Source organism: Labrus mixtus, chromosome 4 (assembly GCF_963584025.1).
Source record: "Labrus mixtus chromosome 4, fLabMix1.1, whole genome shotgun sequence".
NCBI classification, from domain to species: Eukaryota; Metazoa; Chordata; class Actinopteri; order Labriformes; family Labridae; genus Labrus; species Labrus mixtus.
In genome coordinates this window covers 5,323,400-5,344,680 of record NC_083615.1, presented here as the reverse complement: position 1 = coordinate 5,344,680, position 21,281 = coordinate 5,323,400, and the positions used below count along the sequence as shown (strand labels likewise).

Sequence of the window (21,281 nt, the reverse complement as noted above, 5' to 3'; positions counted from 1 at the left end):
CTTTAGTTCATCAGAATATCTTCAGTTCATAAATGAACGCGCATGAAATTCTAAATTTTATTTTATTAATAATAATAATAATAATAATAATAATAAATTAGATTTATATAGCGCTTTTCTAAATACTCAAAGATGCTTTGACAGGAAACAACAAAAAAAGCAAAAACTAAGAGAACAATACAACATGGAAGTCGTGTAAAGGGAACAGGATGAGAGTCAGTGGTTGTAGGCGGTGATGAAAAGGTGAGTTTTTAGGGATTTTTATATATTAATATATTTAATATAGAATTTAACTTACAACTTTAAGGGTACAAATTATTTTGTATTGAAAAACTTTACATTTTGGCTTTGATTTGTGTTGGAAAAAGGCATTGTCAAGCACTGGTAGACCCCCATGCTAAGTGATAAAGACCTACAAATACTTTTCAATAAAAAAAAAAACAACCAGCTGAATACCAAAACATTAAAAATTCTCCCCCCATTACCTAAAGCTACACCGTCCAGTTAAACGCTTAATATTTTTTGCACATTGCACACTTTGATTTCAAATTGTTTTATTGTGATCCCTTTCTGGCCTCCTGCTTGAGACTGTTTCTTTTGTGTTTTTGGATATGTTATATGATATGTGTGTGTCTGTTCTTTTATTTATTTTTATTTTTTTGTTGCCACTCACCTCAGCCTTTTGACATATAGGTCTACATGTCTCCTTGGGGATCAATAAAAGTGTATCATCTCATTTCATCTCACCTCCTATCATCACTTTAGCTATGCCCTGCTGCAGGAGAACATTAAAACCATTAATGTTAGATGTAGATGAGTTAGTCTACATGTATCCAATATCTACATCCAATCATCATCCACCTTAAGTAGAGTGCACACAGGTCGACAGACAGTCAGATAGATGAAGGGAGAATTTATATTCATTCTGCTTCTATCCCCCTCCTCCTCCTCCCAAACGGTTTGATACACAACATGCCGTAAAAACTGAGCAACAGCGCCCCTCTATGGTCAATACCCGTAACTGAATAAAAAGATGCAAAGGCAGCATGGACACAAAGAAAAAGGCTTACCGGGCACCGTAGTTTCGCGGAAGTTCTGAAAGCACTGTTTGGGGAAACAACTGATGAGAGATGACAAACAATTACACAAATATAGCATGAGTTTTTATTTGCCGGTTTCCCTTTTTATTCACGGATTGTCAATATGGAGGATGAATGGGAAGAGGAGGTATGAAACATCAGCAGAACGTATAAAACATGTTTTACGTTTTTAGCTTCGGGGACACATTGAATAACTAAAATACGATGTGTTTAACTTCAGTCTTTGTTATTGTTTTTAACTTAACAGTGCTAAAACGCTTGAGTTTGGTTTATTTTAAGGTTCTTAACGTGAAAGCATGTGGCACATTTTGTAAGCAGCTTGCTCGTTATCTCTGTGCACACATGTCTGCACCTTAATAAACATGTTGTTGTGTTGTGTTCAGGAGCAGCTCGTCGTGGTGGAACTTTCTGGTATAATCGACAATGACTTTTTGACAAAGACTCGTGGCACTTGTAAGATACTGGTGAGTTTTTAGTGGTTGATGCTGTCTGGTAAAAAAAAAAAAAAAAAAGAAGTGAAAAAGCCTGACTCACTGCAGTCTTCACCTTTTTTTTATTTTTTCCATCTTCAGTGTATAATCTCTTCTGTCTGTGTGTTTAAGGATATAGACAGTGAGAAGCCCATGATCCAGGTTGGACAATATGTGTTTGCAGGAGAATATGAAGGTAATGACAAAAAGGGGAAAGCTTAAAGCCCAACCAAAAAAAAAAAAACAAGCACTTTCCTCCTTTCCCTTCTTCATAATGCAATAACAAATAGTGCAAACAACATCCTCAAAAGTCTGATGATCACAGTGTCAACTACGACGGAGGATTAGGGCCACGTTAAAAAAATAATATATATTTTTATTTCGAGATTAAACTTGTAAATTTACGAGAATAAAGTCGTAAATTAACAAATTCGAGACCGGCCTGCGCACATGATGAAAGTAGAACTCTTAAAGTATTTTCCTCTGCAGACAACTTCCTCCCAGTCAGTGTGGTTCTTTCTTCAGTTTCTTGCAGAATCTTTTCAGGGTGCTGATATTTTATGACAATGTGAAGATGATGATGATGTGTCAAAAGCACGTGTAGTCTCATATCTGCACAAGTAAAGCTCCAACACAACTATTTGTGTCTGTTATCGGTCTGCCTTGTTAAAGTGTCTCATGTGCAGAGACAGTTTGTGTCCTGTTCATCATTTTACTGATAAACAAGGTCTTACAAGTTGAAGTGAAAACTTCTCTTGAACTGTTTTTACCGACTACACAAGGAAGTATCCTATTTCCTTATTAGTGAAACCTTTAGGACAAGATGCTCCACGTTTGTCATTTGAGAACAGGATGCTGCTGCTCTTCTGATACAGACTAAAATAACCACTTTATTCCTTTATTCTTTAAAGACTTTAAGACTTCTACTTTCATCATTTTTGCGCAGGCTGGTCTCGAACTCGTTAATTTAATCTCTAAATTTAAAAAAAAAAATGAACGTGGCCCTAATCCTCCGTCGTAGTCAACAGCATTACTAACACTTTATTTGTAAATTGAAGGAATAGAATAGAAAAAAGGCGTGATCAGTCATAGTCATGGGCGGTTCTATCTATTACCCAACCGCTGCTAAACGTTCAATATTACTTGTGCAATAACTTTGTAATTCACTGCTTTATAATTGTCTATTTATTTACTCAGTCACTGCACTTTAACTTTAACTGTCTATTTATTTATTCATTCATTGCACTAAAACTGTTTATTTACTCATCCAGTCACTGCACAATAATAACTGTATATACTCTGTCACTGCACCATAACTTCACTTATTTGCACTTTATCTCTATATTTATATTTGTTTAATTAATCAGTCACTGCAAAATAATAACTGTATATATTATTTCAGTCACCACAACTGTCTGTTTATTTATTATCATTATTATCATTCATTCACTGAACAGCAACTGCTCTGGCCACTTTTTACACACTTCTCTCTCATATCACCACAAATATATTTTTGTTGTTGTTTTTGTAAACGCTGCTGTTTTAGGATTGCTGCCAATGAAGTTTCGTTGTGTCCTTGTATACAATGATAATAAAGATTCTATCTATCTATCTATCTAGGCAGGGGCCAACAGGGGCCAGTGCCCCTGTAACACTGAGCTTGGTCCCCCCCTGTGGCCACCCCTTCTAAAGGAAGCGCCCCCCTCAAAACACATAAACAGTATTTGAGTCAACAACCGGACTCACAATCGACTGTGATATTCACTGAAACAAATGTAAATCATGGTATTTAATGATGTGCACTATTATCTGGCATAATTTATATGTTAAAGCGGTCATCTTTGTCCATTTTTCACCTGGGTTTAATGTTCCCCTCTGACAAAACAACTGGCCCCAGTTTGGCCCCCTCAGTAAAAGTGGTCTAGAACCGCCACTGGTCATAGTGGTGCTTGTGAAGCCAGCTTCAATGAACTCGTATGCATAACAGCAGTTATAAACTTTACCTTTTCTTCACTCTCCAAAGACACGTTGGGGTCTTGTGTTCTGTTTGAGGAGGGACCGCAGAAAGGTGAGGTTCGCCATATTCTGTTTTTACTCGTGTCAGTTTAATTCCTGGATCTTTGTTAATTGTCAATTTTGTTGGCTGTGCAGGACAAGCAGACAGCGGACCAGAGCTCAAGTACATGTGCCACACCGTGAAGAAGCTGATGATGCAACGAGTCTTCCTCACCGAGAAGAAGGAGGTTGAAACGAGCTCAGGTCAGTCAGAACAGACACAATCAACACCGCCTAATACTATTTAATCAGTTTAGTGTAGCTTGTTTTTTTTTGTCTTCTTTGACTTTAATCATGCAGCTAGACAAGTCTTTCATAATGTTGTTAAAAACTTGAAAAAGCTTTTCCGCTGTGTCCCATCAGGAGGCGGTGATGGTGGGGACAGGGAGGATGCAACCTGTCAAAAAGAACATTCCAACTAACAAGAAGAGACTGAAGAAGCTATGGCAAACAAGACTTTGGAAACCAGGTGGAGAGCTGAAATGTAGAGCCTTGTCTTTACATGCATCCCCTATCCAGGTGAAGAGGAAACAGCATTTCTGAGGCTGTTAGAGACATTATATGTGAAACAGGCAATCTAATGAATGTTGGATTTGTACACATCATCATTTGTATTAGTTTCAGGATTGCTCTGATAACATAATCCTTTCCATGAACCATGTAATGCATCTTTAATAACCCTTAAAATCATTGAATATAGTATATTGTAGAAACAGTACATGGTATGTAGGCTACAGCAAAGTAAAAACAGGCTTTTAAAAATCATGATCTAAGTTCACACACTGTTGTCCAACTATGAGGGGTTACTGTCATGTTTCTAAGATGTCATCATTTTTGTTTCCCTTCATTATGGAAAATATTTAACTTGACAAATCTGCTTGAGGGGCAGAGTGAAGTAGAAATGTGCTACCTGAAGGGAATTTAAATGTGACTTAAATAGGAATACCTGATTTGTGATGGCGTGTTTCAGCACTGAAAACGTCTTTATTAAAACATTTATTTAACATGTTTTTATTTTCTTTTGGTTTGTATTTTGAGAAATGTCCTCATCAGAACTTATTTACGGGTCAAGTCACCAAGTAAAAGAGGTTTGTTTTGTTTTCATTTGGTAAAAAACGTTGTTGTTTTTCGTCTCTTGCAGGTTTCAAGAACTTTAAGTTTTATTAATAAACTGCATTTATATTGCAGCTGATCTTGTTTTTATTTATACACTTGAATAATAAAAATCCACTCAGTCGAAGTTGCCTACCTGTTGCAATCACTTTGAAAACAGTTTTAGTGAATGAACGAATCTTTTGGTGACTTTGAGGACGTGGCGGTTCTCGGCCAATCCAATCATCTATGTCCTCTTGAAGTGGACCAATCAGCGAGCGACATCGCACTTGCCTTCCCGGCGCCTGATTGGTGAGTTGTAGATCTGGCACAGGAAGTGCATGGGTGTGTTTCCGTGGGGAGGGTTTTACACCACATCGAATAACTTCCCCCGAAGTCACCGGTGAGTTCTCTTCATAATGTATCGGTGTAAATGAATAAATAGAGCCTTTTTTAAAAACCTCTTTTAACTATTTACCACAAAGACGCAGCGTAGGAAACAACAAACGGAGGTGAATTCATCTGAAGTGGACGAGAAAACCTGCAGGTCAGCCAATTAAACTGACGGTATGTTAGCCAGACTGGGGTTACAACCAAAACCTTGAATCTGCATTGAATTGTAACTTTTATTTAGTGGGCTTAGTCACCTACTTTTATCATGTTTTGAATTGTAATGCAAAGTGGATGGAAAAGTTTTAATATGTGGAGAGATGAGAAAGTGAGAGCAGAGGTGTCAGACTCAAACAAACCAGTGAACACAGATTAGAAAACAGGTTATAATAATCTCTTGTTTTCACTCTCACAGCTGCATTTTTAACACTGCTTTTCAGTCATTTACTATCTGTTAAAAAAAAAAAAAAAAAAGCTGGCGAATGATTTCTAAACACTTTCTGTTTTGTGTCACTGGGATTAGATTGAACTGTATCCTATACTTATCTTAAACAGACTAAACCCAACCAAAACATGATGTAATGATGTAATGAGAGTAGGAAACCCCTTGTTGTGTTACCTTAAAGCAGCGTCTTCATAAACATTATGGTTTGCCATTTGAATGAAGTATAATAGATTTAATATTCATCAACGAAAACGTTTTGCCAATTCACCTTTTGTAGTTTAAGTATTTTCCTGACCTGTGAGTCATACTCATGTGTGTGCATAACTGAGTAAGGGGAAAGCTGTGATCTGAACCGACAAGAAAATTTGCCCTGTATACATGCATGCTTTTTTTTTTTTTTTTTTTTTAAGATTTATTTTTGGGGCTTTTTGTGCCTTTATTTGAGAGATAGGACAGTGGATAGGGTTAGAAAAAATGGGGGAGAGAGAGTAGGGAAAGGAGCCACAGGCTGGAGTTGAACCCGGGCCCCCCGCTTTGGGGACTGTAGTCTCCGTACATGGGGCGCGCGCACTAACCCACTGTACCACCCCCATTTGAATGAAGTATAATAGATTTAATATTCATCAACGAAAACATTTTGCCAATTCACCTTTTGTAGCTTAGGTCATACTCATGTGTGCATAACTGAGTAAGGGGAAAGCTGTGATCTGAACTGACAAGAAAATTGACCCTGTATACATGCATGCTTTTTTTTAAAGATTTATTTTTGGGCATTTTTGCCTTTATTTGAGAGATAGGACAGTGGATAGAGTTAGAAATCAAGGAGAAAACGATCAGAACATGCGGGAAATGAGCCACAGGTCGGATTTGAACCCGGGCCGCCCGCCTGGAGGACTACAGCCTCGATTACATGGGGCGCGCGCTCTAACCACTGCGCCACCAGCATGCTTTTCACTATAATGCATTAACCATATATATGTTTTGCTGTCTTCTTTGTACCCTCTGTCCAGGTGGCGTTGATCAAACGCACGATGGAGCTGCGTCCACTCGTCATGTGCTTCGCTCTCTGTGTGGTTTATGCCACCAGCAAACCCACAGAGAAGAAGGAACGCGTTCACCACGACGAACCCCTCAGCAACAGAGAGCACGATGACGCGGATAATTTCGACTACGACCACGAAGCCTTTCTGGGTCAAGACGAGGCCAAGACCTTCGACCAGCTGACGCCGGAGGAGAGCAAGGAGAGGCTCGGGTAAGACACACGTCAGGGGGAGGTTGTGTGAAGTCAATAGCAACGCAATTGCCACGTTTTTTTTTTTTTTGCATTCATATTGGTGATAGAGTTCTTCAGCTTGTTGGAATGACCTACATCTGTCTCTCCAGCATGCTGGTTGAACGTATAGATGACGATAAGGACGGCTATGTGACGGTCGAGGAGATGAAGAAGTGGATCAAGCACGCTCAGAAGAGGTGGATCTACGATGACGTGGATCGACAGTGGAAAAGTCACGATCTCAATGGGGACAATCTGGTGTCCTGGGAAGAGTACAAGAACGCCACATATGGCTACATCCTAGGTACGACTGCTTAATTGAGCTCAAAACGTCATTTTTTATATCGTACCTTAAAGAAAGCGACGTAAAATTCACTTTGCTCTTGAAAGCGCGCAATCCACAAAAGCCGTGTCGTCCTACTTTCAGACGACCCCGACCCAGACGACGGCTTCAGCTACAGGCAGATGATGGCCCGTGATGAGAGGAGGTTCAAAATGGCAGACCAAGACAAGGACTTAAAAGCCGACAAGGAGGAGTTCACAGCCTTCCTTCACCCCGAGGAGTACGACCACATGAAAGACATCGTAGTGCTGGTAAGTGACAAAACACACACTCGCTCACACACGGGTGTTAAATCACTAAAATTTACAATTTTCTTCTCATTCTCACTTTCTTGTCTTTTCCTTCAACAGGAGACTATGGAAGACATTGACAAGAATGGAGACGGTTTGATAGATTTAAACGAATACATAGGTGAGTTTTAACAACCTGTCATGCATTATCATCATTATCACCAGGACTGAAAGAAAGTGAAGAAGTCAAAAGTGCAAGTCACAATGACTATTGGAAATATTCTGAGGAACCGTTATGTGATAAGCTCTTTTAACGTGTTGTAACATCTTATCTCTTACTCGGCCTGTTCACATTTCTCAATCCCTTAGGTGACATGTACAATCAGGAGGGAGACGCCACAGAACCCGAGTGGGTGAAGACAGAGAGGGAACAGTTTACTGAGTTCAGAGACAAAAACAAAGACGGGAAAATGGACAAGGAGGAAACCAGAGACTGGATCCTGCCCAGTGACTACGACCATGCTGATGCCGAGGCCAAGCATCTGGTCTACGAGTCAGACACAGACCAAGTATGTAGTGTTAATGCTGGATAATATTTTTGTAAATTTCACTTCCTGCCTCGCTTCACCAAATACTTCTGGGAAGCAGCACCGTGTGAATAATGTTTGGTAGTGTTTATTTAAACAGTAAGTACACATGAGTCAGTTTGACTTGACGTTGCAGGAGGGTTATATAATAATACATTTATAAAAATATTATTACAAAGTTTATGAGAATATGTTTGCTTTAAAGGTTTGCCTTTACATACCTGCAGACACAACATAAACAACATTGACTTGCTCTCACTTTTTTCACTGTGGTTCATCGGTAAGTCTGTCGAATACCTCGTAAAGGAAGACCTGACCTAATTCCATCTCTGCCAAAGCTGCATTGTGTTTATTATGTGAAATTTTATTGTGAAAAATAAAAACATCCTATTGTCTGCAGCCAGTGGAACAAGTTCAAATCATACAACATACCTAGAGTAAACCAACATGAAGTACACCCATGTGTTGATTTAAAAAAAAAAAAAACATGTTGTTCTTCTTCTCTTTTAGGATGGCCGTCTCACCAAAGCAGAAATTGTGGACAAGTACGACCTGTTCGTGGGCAGCCAGGCTACTGACTTTGGCGAGGCTCTGACTCGACACGACGAGTTCTAACAGCCGCCCGCTCCAGAGACTCTGTGCTCGTCTTGCGAAACACCTTACTGCTTTGACAGTGGATGAAATATTCCAAGCGAGATGAGTCACTCTAATCCAACGCCACGGACAATAATTTATTTGATTTTTTTTTTTTAGTGTGTCTCCATTGTACACAGGATAACTCTCAGTAAACGTGAACACGCTCGACCAGTACGCCCTCGTGCTCACGTGTGTAAGAGTGGAACATATTGCCATCCTTTGCTCACACTATTCTTGCCTTTTTATCGGGTAAGGATAAACAGTGTTAGACTACATTTATCTTCCTCTGAAAGGAGGGTGTTATGAAATAGCCATGTTTTGTTCCAAACCCATAATAGAACAAGTTAAGGCAGTATGCATATTAATTTATCTTACCATTTCTTTTTGTGATGCACAGGACTGCAAAGAGTAAACCCCCTACTCCAACCCAAACATTAGTTGCTGATTTAATTGTACTCTGTTGTCTTTTTTAAGAGAAAAAAAAAGTGGTTTTGCTGGATTGTAGAATGTTTGGTATGAGGAGGAAGTGTTAAAGTCCAGTGACAATGAAGACTATTCAGACTAGTGCAATACAGTGTCATTTGTGGGACCACACTAATTCGCTTATCTGGTCCAAAAAAAAGCGTCCAAGTTACAGTTGAGTTGAAGGAATCGAGATGAATTTAGAGACTGATGGATGCAATGTCCTTCTCATCACCCAATAGTGCGTGTCTGTGTGTGTGTGTGTGAACACATCACTTGTTGAGTGGGTTTCTATTTTGGAAGTAATTCTTGAATATTTGTTGGATTTTCCTGAATTTGTCCTGTTTTTTGAGCAGTTTGAAAAAAAAAAAAAAAGTTTTTTTCCCTTCACTTTTCCTCCTAAATTTGTTATACTTGTTATATCACTTCCACCATTTATAACCACTGTTGATGATTTTTTACAGTATACTGTTATGTATAAGATATTGTTTTTTTTACAACAAGGCTCACTGCAGCAACAACCCTTTGACTTGTGACTTTACTGTAAATAAGTTGTTGGTCTGCAAACAGAGCACTCTAACAATCAGCTCCAGTTTTTTTGTGATTGAGAATGTCTCAATAAAAAAAACAAATACATTGGAACTTTTTAAGTTGTCTGTAGTATTTACACTGCTTTTCAAAAAGACCTTGTTTCTCATTACAAGTCCATATAATGATTCTCTTTTTGCCCAAACTTTGGTCCTCTAAAGGAAATGCTCTGTTTCCTGTTTTCCTCCATGCTGATGACCCAGTGAACTCTGGATTGTTGTTTTAGGCCCCTTTACTCTCACCATCTCTTTCAGAAGAAATATTTCCATTCCAAACTGACCAGAGTAAAGACATTTACATATTTCATAAGCACTAAGGTTTAGCACTACATAAATAAATTGATTGACTGCTAAATACTTAGTTTAAAGTTCTAGTTGTGTCTCGCTATCTCATACATATCAGGTATATTTCTCCTCATTAAACCTTTGATAATCTGAACACATGCCCAAGTATTGGGCAAATGATTTGACAAGAATCTTTCACTCGACAGTGTTACAGACTATTCCTCTAAATTTAAACTGTGAACAAGGGCAGAGACAAAGTGGGTTACACTTCAGGTGGTGAATAAATAGAATAGAATTTGATTAATTTAATTGACCCACTGAACATTAAGGATTGCAAATAGGACAAGCACATTAACAAGCTGCCCGTTCTGTTCTGTGCTGCACTTTGACAAAGGAGAAGTTTGTCCGTCCAGCAGACCACCGTTTAGTTCCTGTGCAACGTAAACATGAACATATCATTCTTGTGAAAACTGTCGTCTCTTTCAAATCCTAGGCGAGTAGTTTGGTTGCCAAAAATGAACAAAAACAAACCGCAACAGTTTCTTGGTGTTACATCATGCATGGAAGATTCCCTCTCTCATCGGCCTCTGGTTGTCAACATATCAGTTTAGTGTTTTCTCCTTTTCTTCTTTATTCCTCTTCCTTGTTCTCTCACAGACTTTCAGGGTGAACTGTTCTCACTTTAGCTTTGAGCAGAACCACCAGGCTAGGTTTTAATCCACTGCTTTGGTTTGATGACTAAAAAAAAACCCATCATTAGCTTCAGCTTTACTTTGTTAGCATGCTAACAGATGTAGCTTAGTCTACCTCCTAAACATCAACATATTACTAAGTCATTGTGAACATATTAGCGTTTTGACATTCAGATTGTGCTCCAAGCGACTTTACCGCCTTTTGAAACCTGGCCTTTGTTTTAAAGTCAGGAAAGTGGATAAGGAGAGACATCGGGAGACATTTACATGCTTGCTGTGAAGGTGCTGTACGTCAGAGTCGAAACCAAGGCCGCCAATAACTGTCCGCTGCTTCTGGAGGTACCTGGGCAAGGCTTGAAAAACATTATTTTCTACCAACAGGTTCTAAGGTTTCACAAATGAACGTCACTAACAACCTTCTGGTCACATCTCCTAGCAGTTGCTTTTTCAAACAGTGGCTTTCATCATGGCCAATAGATTCCCTTTCCCCAGCCCTATCTTAGTGGATGTTGATGGAACAGATGGGTGAGATGTTATATCATGTTATGTTTGGGATCCTGATCAAATATTTGGGCGGGGAAAGAGTCCCTGTCTAAAATAATCTCTCAACCCTAACCTGCCCAAACAATTTCAGAAACCCCAATCACATTTAATCCTTACCCTTTTTTTTAAATTTTATTTAGTAATTATAAACTCCTCTCTCTGTGTTAATGCAGAACAGTATCACCCTGCCCCATAACACTGTATCCATTCATAATTTAGCTTTAATAACTAGTCTTAGGTCGTTTTTTAAGTTGGACAGAAATTTTAATTTTCAAAGGAAAAACAGAGGCAGCTTGAAGAGTAGGCATAACAAAATAACAAATGCTGCTGAACACTATATGTGAGAGTTTTGTACATACCTGCAGCTATTAAAGGCTTTATATGCGTAAATATATATTTTTTGATCCAGCAGATGTCGCCCTTGAGCACCAGCATGAAACCAAAACAACTCGCGCTGGATTGTTGTGTTAGCATGCTAATGCTAGCGATCTTTATTATGCTCGTATCTTCACACTGCATGTAAATTTACCTGAAATGAGCGTGATCTAGAAACACAGTTAAGCAGTGAGTACAGTATGTTATTCTTCTTTTCTCTAGTCCCTCAATTAAACAACTTTTATTCGCGAGGGGAGGAGTCAGCCGGCCGTCCTGGCGATGTAAACAAACTGAAGATAGGACTCTGAAAACTCTGAAAACATCACAGACAGTGGGACTCGGGTGTTACACCCATTGTAGACAGTCATGACTCACAGAGTTATTTTCAGAGGAGATACTTGATTTATATTTAAATGTGAAAAAATCGCATATAAAGCCTTTAAACAAGGCAAATCCACATGTAACCTCACAGGGCACTAAACTGCTTATGATGGATGATCTGTGATTTTTTTTTTTCATAGAGCAGCAGAGAAACATTTTCCTACAATATGCGATTGTATGTGGATTTACCTTTTAAAAACACAAACACAATGTTGTATTATTCGTAAACATTTGCAGACAATATAAATCATGACTGATTCTTTCAGGTTTGTTTACTTGTACTAGACTTGCACAGAATGCGTGTATTGTATCCTTGAAAATATATTCATTATCTACAGATCTCTTTTTTTTAAAACAGTGGATTAAATGTCCTGTCCTCTTGCTGAACTATATCGTTTATATCGAAGAACATTAAACCTTATAATGTGTGTCGTTAAATGTTTATGTTACATATACATTATACAGAGTAATAACATAATGTGTGCGTGTCTTCTCCTCTGTGGTCCATGTGCTGCATATCTTGTGGACATATGCTGTCCTCTGAGGTTCCCGCAGTACAGTAGAACCTTGTTGGTGTTTCTTTCTTGACGTGTCCGCTGTCATCCGTCTTCACCATACCTCCTCCATCCTGTGCCGTCCACCCCGTCATTCTCAGTGCCTGCGATATCATAGTGACGTCACTTACTGAATGTGATAAAAATTGGATTACAGCGAGCCATCACTCTCAGAAGTTCTTCTTCGTCTGACTCTAACTCATCGTCATCGTCACCGTCACTGTTCTTGCCCGCATCGTCCTCTCTCGGAACACCGTCGTCCGTCCTCGTCATGAGGCTGACCTGCATGTTTTCGAAGGGCCTTCTGTCCTCAGACGGACTACCGGCGTTTGCAGCTGCGCCGTGGTGTTCTGGTGTGTCCAGTGATGTGCAGGGTTCGCTGACTTCTGCGCTTTGACCCGTACTTGTTCGCTCTGGTGACTCTGGGGGCGTGTGGAGGGGCGAGCTATCTAAATGTACAAGCTTGGCTTTTACAGGTGCAACCTCTGGGGTGGGTGGGGGGTTGCTTGTTTGCTTAGAGCAGGGCGAGGACAGCAAAGGTGAGTACGGCGGGGTCTTCACACGAGGTTTGCGGATAGGTTTGTCTATTTCTGCGGAAGCAATTCGAGCATGGCTGTAAGGAATGCTGGTCTGAGAGGACGGGCTGGTTACAGGTTCAGTGGGGTCGTTGTCATTGGAGGTCATTTGTGTTGTTTGTGAATCAGAAAAGGTGAAAGGGGGAGGGCTAGTGGCGTCGTGGGTTGCGGAGCTAGGTCTTGTGTTTGGTAGCTCCTCGGTAGGTTCAGGGGATGTATCTGTGGCTGATACAAGGTTTTCTTTGGATGGAGCCGCTTCCCGAGTAAAGAGGATGGGGCTCACACTTGCAATTGCGAGATCAAATATGGGTGAACTGCAGGAGCTTTTGGTCGGTGTACAAACACTATTATTGACGATCACAGGGCTATTCAAAGGTTCAATGGGGATGAAGCTGGTGTCCGATGCAACTGGCAGTCTTGTCGAAGCAGCTCCTTGGCAGGAAGGGAGGTCTTGGTGAGTGTAGACGCTGGAGTTATCTGGGAAGCTGAAGGACGGATTGCAGGTCCCTAACTCTTCACTGCTGATGGGGTCTTCCTCCATTTGCTGCATGGAGCTACGGTGACTCAACTGTAGAGGAACCACAGTCATTGTGTCAACATTTAGTAAAAAAAAAAAAAAAAACAACCACTCATAACTTATCCAGAAGAGGCAAGTGGCTTTTTAACAACCAGGAAGTCTAACGTTTAGTCAGTAAGAGTGAGTGGTTTAATACAGATGACAAGGTCTAGCTAACTTGTTTCTTCTAAAGCTTTTGGCCACTTCTTTGTTGGATAGAGCAACGTACTTGTCGGGTAGATTGTTTATTTATTTATTGTCACATGAAATAAAATACTTAAGAGAACACAGCAAGTGAATCAACTTAAAGACATGTGAGAAACTCTGTTAGCTGAGAAAAACGGCGAAAAATGTATAGACGAAAGCTTTTGGAACAGTGCGTAAGTTAGACCTTGTTTTGAGAAAATCTTTAGTAGGACTTGTGGGATCAACACAAGACATTAACTAATAAACTAATAAGTTGAAAATAAACGAATTTGAAATGGAAAATGTAGAATAAAAATGAAAGGTTACTAAGTGAAAGGGCACACATACATCTTCATGGAATACCAAATAAAATGGTATAACTAGTTAAATAAGGGAGAGGTCGTACATTTTGGACACGGACGAGTTGGCCTACTAGCCTCAACAATGAAGGAACAACTCACCAGCTGGAACCAGCGTAAACTCTGTGGGATGATATGCCGTGAATAATATTCTAAAAAGCTCACCAACAAATCCAGGAAAAGTTTTTTTTTTCCCTAGATTGTAGAGGTTTAAGAACTCACCACGTTGGGGTGTTTCCCCTGAGCAACACAGCCTCTCTCCAGTGGATCCAGCTGTCCTTTGTGTCTCCTCCTCAGCCATATGACCATATAAAATATGCTTCCAAATACACACATGAACACCATGCTCAGAAACAATGCTTTACCCACAGTGCACCCTGTCAGCTGCTCATCCACCAGTGCACCATAAGGGACTGTAGTGTAGAAAGAGACACACAGAGGTGTTGTTTCAGTCTGCGTGGCTCATCATTTACCCGTGGTTAACGTAAGTTTGTAAGTTTGTGATAAATGTGAGCGTGTGCTTACTTTGTTGTCCGTCAGATAACACCTTCACCACTACAGTGGCAAAAGTGACATCACCTGATTCCTGGTCAACAGCTATCACCTAAAAAGAAGTTAGATTATTTTATCACATCGTCGCCATCTTATATTTGTCCAGTTGTTGTGACATTTTGATGAAAGACAGAAGTGTTGGAATAAAGGTACAGTACACTGGCTTCACTGATTACTAGCACCGCTTGATGTAAATGTTATTTGGTTTTTACTTAATGCTCATTAAATATCCCTTATATACTGATTTATTTCAACACTTCAGCCAATTGATTTAATTTCATATCAACCTTCAAACTCAAAATGCTCACAAAAGTTAGAAATTACCTAAGTGACCCTTGTTAACTGATTTTCTTCTTCATTGTTTTAATATTATAGTACTCACCTGAAATTTAGGTTCACATATGTCAAAAGTATATAATTGTGTCTCGGCCGGTCAATTTTGTGCTTTTGCCATTTTGATCAACTAGAAAGTGCCCTGAACAATGTTTAGCAAACATAATGTCAAGTTTCCAAAGTGTTCCTTTTTTTACTCATGTGGTTAAATGCTAAAACTCGTCTTTCACTGATTCTCACCTCTAGGACATGTTTCTCTTGTGGTTGGAGATGATCTGTCCAGGCGATCAGAAGACCCTCCTGTGTGATTCTGTAGATGTCTGTGTGTTTGGATTTAGGACTGAAGGTGTAGTATATCATGGGATTAAAACCCTATCAGCATGGAGAAAGAAAAGTGAGGTGATGGGTATCAATGTAAATCAAATTCAGTAATGCATTCCGCATTTTCTCTTTGTTGGTGTTTACATAATGTGTTTGTGAAGCTCATTACATGGTTAAAGTCTTGATCGTGAACATGCAACATCAACGCTCTGTTGCCGTAGGTGTTGACGAGAGAGACGGGGCTCTTTCCTCCCGTTACAAAGCCTTGATATTCAGCCATTTCAAACTCAGGAGGAAACTGGTTTAGAGCCACAAATCGGACCAACACTGAAGCAAGAGAATACTTCCTTGGGTCGTCGTCTTGATAAGCCTGGATGCAAGACAGACAAAAAGACAAAAAAAAAAAAAAAAAGCAGATCTATATTTGACAGAAACAGAGAACATCTTTTAAATCTTCTGCTAAAACCAAGAACGTGACGCTTACCATGACCTGTAGATGCACCAATGGCATTGTGAGTCTGTCTGTCACTCCATGAACCAGCTTTACTTCTCCTGTCTCTCTGTCGATCAGGAAATGTCCGTCATCATCTCCTGGCATGGACACAAACACAGTTACAGATGCACTTCTTTATCCACATTACTTTTGAACTTGCATTAGGGTGTTTTGTACCTGAGACAATAGCATAGCTGACTCGAGAGTTAAGTCCTCTGTCTCCATCCACTGCATGTATGGGACCAGGAGAAAAGTCCAGCGCAATGTCCTGCAACACAATATAACGTTCACAGATTACACATCCACAGTACTTCTCAAACAATACCCACTGAAGAGCTCAGGATTTAAATAAAAGGATGATGCTTTGTCCTTTCAATGAAAGTTTTTAACCTTAAAAGGGCATTTTCAAAATGCCAAATCGCATGGTAAAACTTAACAGCAGAAAATGTGCTGTGTAAATGAGAGTAATAGTAAATCTTACACTGGTATATGTTATAAAAATGTGCTTCTAGAGTGACATCCAATCACTGACAAGTTGAATTATTAACGGTGGGCCGAGGAGGTCAGGATGACTTGGGAACCAGCTACATGAGTGATAGTGCAGAATTAATTTTCTTAAAATAAAGGCTATCTACACGATACAATATGATACAATATTGCTTAATACTGTGTATTAGGATATGATACGGTAGGATACAGCACGATACGATATGCTACGATACGTTACGATACAATACGATAAACTTGCTTTGTCCCTTGGGAAATTTGTCTTAGACTCAAGCACGTAATACGGTATGTTACGATACGTATTTGACGCCTTTGGGGAAGAACAATGAAAATACACAACAATCCACTTATAGACCGATAGATCGATAAATAGATATATCACTATCTGTGGTTAAGAAAAGAAAATCCATTCATTGGATGTGTAGAATTCATTAGTCAACATTTCTATATAATAATGGTGACGTATGCATTTTAGCGACTGACCTCTTCCCCCTCTGTGACGTTGACGGCGTACACAGGGCTAGTACAGACACGATTGGTCTCGTTCTGAAGGAGGAGCATGCAGGGCAGGAACTGGGGATACTGGTCATCTCCATCCAGGACGAAGATGGTGATGTTGGTGCTGGTGCTGAAGTGCTCGGCGGTGTTCATTTCCTGAGTCAAATGTTTCCAAGGGATATTAAATAGGTAAAGCAAGTTTGAAGTACAGTAACATGTCAAGATTTGAGAATTGAAAAGTGAGCGTGGAAGAGATTTGTCGTACTTGGCTTACCGAGGCGTGGATAGTGACAGTGAGCGTGGTTATGGTCTCGTAGTCCAGAGGCTTGGACAGGATCACCTCTCCGCTGTTGGGGAGAATGACCTTGAAGTAGTCCGCATCGGGCTTCAAAAAATAAATTTAAAAAAAATTAAATGATGCCTTTTGGTGTTTGTATTTGTTTTCACGTTGAAAGAGTTGAACCTACTGAGGTCTGATCGATGGAGTAAATGATCTTGTCGTTATCTGCGTCTGTGGCCAGGACAGTGAAGACCACAGTGTTCACTGGAGTCAGCTGGACAACACACAGGTGGCAGAGAAACACCTTTGAAGTGGAATCGTGAATATTTGATGTGTGCTTGATTTATGTGGTTGTGTTAGTGGTAACTCCATACCTCACTGATAGTAAGAGAGTGTATACTGTTTGCTGCAAACACAGGGGCATTGTCGTTCTCATTGAGAATCTCCACCATGATCCTGTACACACTCTGAAATAGCAGCAAACAACACACACACACACACACACACACACACACAAGCAAACACACATTGATTTGAATGCAGCATGACACATTCAGGACTTGTGTGTAAAATAAGGGGAATTGTAAACCTGAAATATGTCCTCCTCATAACAGGACAGCTCAGCTGTTAGAAAGGGACCCTGGACCTGTGCAACAGGATATCAAAGGGAGAAGAAAACATGATTACAGATACAAAAAAAAGACAACTTTATTCAGTGTGATACAACATTTTAATATAATCATCATCACAGGCTTAAATGTTGTTATACCAAAACTTGAAATGTCTTGTGCAGACTAATGGCAGTATTTTCATGAAGAGAAAGGTATTCCACATTTATGTAGAAAAGGACATACATTCAAGCTATTCCATTTATTCTTATGTATTTATTATACCCAGTTGACTGCACCACATAAGTGTTATTGTTAACCTTCACTTGCCTTACTTAATGTCCTGTATATTTACAATATTATGAAATAGAAACTATGATAAGAATCTTCTACTTAAGATTGTTTGTGCCACAAAATATAGAAACTTTCCAAAAAATCCTGTCCTTAAAATATGATGTTTTTCTTTGCTTTCAACAAAGATATGTATATGTTTAATCAGTTGCATTTCTAGAAGGAGGGAGGCAGCCACGCACGCTGAATTTTTTGCTTTTGAATGTATGTAGAATAAGTTGAATTCTACACACCCGCCCTTTCTGTCACATACAAAGAATACAACTGAAAAATGAGATGTCTTAACTTTAAAAATGTAGTAATTTTGTTGAGTCTATGTTTTATTTTTCAAGGATAGCATGACAGAAGTAAAGGGACTGACAGAGGGAGAGAGAGACTTCTAATCTTGTTGACCCTGTAACAGCTGCCATGATGTAAGACAGCTGGCAGGGAAGAGGATGACGGTAAGAGAGATTGTGTTCCGTCCAAGAATGAGGTTGCTCTGGTCCAAGCTCTGATAGTTTGTTCTAAACTTAGACACAACTTCTTTATTACACCCCCACACAATTACAAGCATTCTTCCAGGCTAATGGGATAATCAATCCGTAATCCTTTGCATTGTGTTCATGGCTGTCTGATGATAAGAAAGCCCCGACACTCGGGTCAAGTTGCCTCTTTACCTCCCTGTCCAGGATTTTGTCAGCTGATGTGTTGAGCCGGATATATCTCTCGTCCAAGAAGAACCAATTGGCATCCTTTCCCTCCAGCCTCCAGTGAACACCGTCCATCCTGGTGTCTGCCATGAGCTCAGTGACAACCTCCCCCCAAAAGCTGTTTTCTCTGACTGTTGCAAATACATCCTGGCCATCCAAACAGCCACCCCACCCTGACATTCCTGTCAATGCAAACACAAAAGCAGAGTGTCAGAAACCCTTTTATTCTGGCCAAGACCTCTAATGTGATCTGTGATGTGGCCGTACCTGTTGCTGGGCGCAAGCATAGCATCATCAAAAGTGCGCAGACTAGACACTCGGCCTGAAACAAACTCCTTTTCATTTGGATGGAGGCCATCCCTGGGCTCAGTGAGGCCTCAGGAAACAGATCTTACTAAGTGAAGAGAGAGAAAAAAAACAACCGCAGGTAACTGAGCGCGGTCATCCTTTTCCCCTTTAACATGAACCGGACCTAACTTTACTCTGTGTGTGCCCTTTAATATGTCTAAAGAGTCACCATCAGGCTAAGACCCTCTTCTAATGAACAAAGAGGGCAACACACACTCACTGACCTTTTCGTATAATGCCATCAAATCCCCTTTAAGTGGGTTTCTGCCTTGCGCTTCCCATTCTGAAGTAGAACACTGAAGTGTAGACATGCTATCCTTATTCTCTCTATTTTTCCTTGTTATGACTTTTCTTTGAACCTTTCTCTGCCTAAAAAAAGGAAACTATTTTAACAACAGAATGTACTTGTTTCAGTATGGAAAAGATTCAGCATTCCTTAATAATCTTCCCATAACACCTGACAACACCTGAAGTTCGATTCCCAACAAGCAGCATTCATGAATGAGTACAAAAAATCACAACAGCGAAGCGAGAACTCCTATGTAGCTTCAAATGAATGGTAATTAAACAGACTTAAGCTTTCACACACATTAAGTAATCATGGATATAAACACAGACAACCTATCATCTGTCGCTCATTGGACTGACCTGATGCTGTCAAATCCTCTGCTGCTCGTCTGTCAGCCTCCATATCATCCTGACCTGTGATGGAAGCAGCATTTCTGATTCCTAAAGTCCTCGGAAGCCTCTGAACCCCTCTTGGAAAGACAGACTGAGACTTTCAGGCAAAATCCAAGTGACATCAATCGATACAGTACATACACACACACACACATGCAAACAACCCCACACACACACACACACACACACACACACACTAACACACACACTGAACAACGCCTACATACATTATCCAGCAGACAACAGCTTATGGTGTGTATCCTAGGATAAATGTCAACCCCAGAAGCTAAAGCCTGGGGGGCGGGGCTTACCTGGTCGGGGACAAAGACTGAGCCAATCAGATTAGATTGTCAGTGAGGTAAGGGACGGGTCACAAGTGAATTTAAGAGATTTGTCTGGCACCCAGAGATCTTGGCCTTCATAAACAGCTCAACATGCAATTGAAGCTCAACAGTCAGTGTACAGGCAGCTCTTGTTTAAAATGTAGTTTCTATCTTACAAAGCGTGACAGGAAATATTTTTTCCTTTTGTAAATATCGATCTTGAAATGAGAACGTATTAATGTATTTAAATTGTATTAATTGTATTGTATTATTTTAATTGCATTGATAAGAACTTGCTAAAAATAACCCCGAGAATTGTAATTGTGTAACACAGTCTGTGCCCGTTGGATTTGTTCATCCTCTTATGGATCCTGACAAGAGATAAGCTATCAAACATGGCTGTTCAGATTAACCCACATTCCCTTTTCACACTTGTCCCAGCATGCATAGCCACACACAAATACATATTTACAGGCGTGTGTCAGCACATGTCTCCCATGATGAAGGTTGTCGTCTAAGGAGATGTTGCGGTCAGGACAGGCATGTGAGGGGTTTCCATTGTTTGAAAGGTGCAGAGGGAGCAGCAGTGTTTGGAGAATGAAGATTGCCAGTCTCCATCTCAGATCATATTTTTCTGTTTCAATGTTTTTGTCATGCGGCATTTAGAGTTCTGATTTTATGAATCTTGTGTTTTTTCATGATTTTTTTGATGCCATAAGAGGCCTACGTTGACAGTAGTGGACTTGTTGAATTTGCTGTGCCTGGGTGTGACCACTGGATGTCAGCAGAGATGTGGATAAATAAAGAGGAAGTTGGTTGAGGTGCAGAAGCAGGTCAGAAGGTAGATCAAACTTTGCTGTTCAGTTACACAGGCTGTGAAATATCATATCATTTTCATTCAACTTTTACACTACATGCCTACGACATGCAACACAAATATAAACAATGGGCGAGGGGAGGTTTTGCACGATATCTTAAATCACTCAACAAATCATGCATTTGTGCTGCGAGACACTAAAAGCTTTGCATCTTAATATCTTGTTTGTTGGATAGTTGGGTCTACAACTTTTGTCCGGATGGGAATATCTCATAAACTATTTGTTTGATGAAAATTAAAC

The 21,281-nt window shown here is 39.9% G+C and overlaps 3 protein-coding genes across 8 annotated transcripts; 2 read left to right on the top strand and 1 right to left on the bottom strand.

The window, feature by feature from the left end:
- The first annotated feature begins 1,058 nt into the window (after positions 1-1,058).
- On the top strand, positions 1,059-4,629 carry gtf3c6 (general transcription factor IIIC, polypeptide 6, alpha). Its single transcript, XM_061035318.1, has 6 exons — positions 1,059-1,227; positions 1,484-1,564; positions 1,703-1,766; positions 3,594-3,638; positions 3,722-3,829; positions 3,989-4,629. The coding sequence occupies exons 1-6, from the start codon at positions 1,204-1,206 to the stop codon at positions 4,045-4,047; spliced, it is 381 nt and encodes a 126-aa protein (XP_060891301.1). The 5' UTR covers positions 1,059-1,203; the 3' UTR covers positions 4,048-4,629.
- Positions 4,630-5,039: 410 nt separating this feature from the next.
- calub (calumenin b) lies at positions 5,040-9,725 on the top strand. 3 transcript variants are annotated; one of them, XM_061035315.1, is made up of 8 exons: positions 5,040-5,120; positions 5,203-5,284; positions 6,563-6,804; positions 6,936-7,129; positions 7,253-7,419; positions 7,519-7,579; positions 7,768-7,967; positions 8,496-9,725. In XM_061035315.1, the coding sequence occupies exons 3-8, from the start codon at positions 6,584-6,586 to the stop codon at positions 8,598-8,600; spliced, it is 948 nt and encodes a 315-aa protein (XP_060891298.1). In that variant the 5' UTR covers positions 5,040-5,120; positions 5,203-5,284; positions 6,563-6,583; the 3' UTR covers positions 8,601-9,725. The 3 variants fall into 3 exon arrangements, with proteins under 3 accessions (XP_060891298.1, XP_060891300.1, XP_060891299.1); XM_061035316.1 differs by having other exon boundaries at positions 5,066-5,120; positions 5,203-5,264; XM_061035317.1 differs by lacking the exon at positions 5,203-5,284 and having other exon boundaries at positions 5,057-5,120.
- A 1,707-nt stretch (positions 9,726-11,432) lies between these two features.
- Positions 11,433-20,081, bottom strand: LOC132972461 (cadherin-related family member 5). Of its 4 annotated transcripts, XM_061035313.1 has the most exons (17): positions 19,808-20,081; positions 19,079-19,205; positions 18,779-18,993; positions 17,750-17,806; positions 17,535-17,627; positions 17,348-17,434; positions 17,146-17,265; positions 16,866-17,036; positions 16,053-16,143; positions 15,867-15,973; positions 15,552-15,752; positions 15,302-15,433; positions 14,702-14,780; positions 14,399-14,589; positions 14,279-14,299; positions 12,716-13,643; positions 11,433-12,604 (listed from the first exon to the last, which is right to left on the bottom strand). In XM_061035313.1, the coding sequence occupies exons 2-17, from the start codon at positions 19,167-19,169 to the stop codon at positions 12,546-12,548; spliced, it is 2,643 nt and encodes an 880-aa protein (XP_060891296.1). In that variant the 5' UTR covers positions 19,170-19,205; positions 19,808-20,081; the 3' UTR covers positions 11,433-12,545. The 4 variants fall into 4 exon arrangements, with proteins under 4 accessions (XP_060891296.1, XP_060891293.1, XP_060891294.1 ...); XM_061035310.1 differs by having other exon boundaries at positions 11,433-13,643; XM_061035311.1 differs by having other exon boundaries at positions 11,433-13,643; positions 17,155-17,265.
- Positions 20,082-21,281: the final 1,200 nt, after the last annotated feature.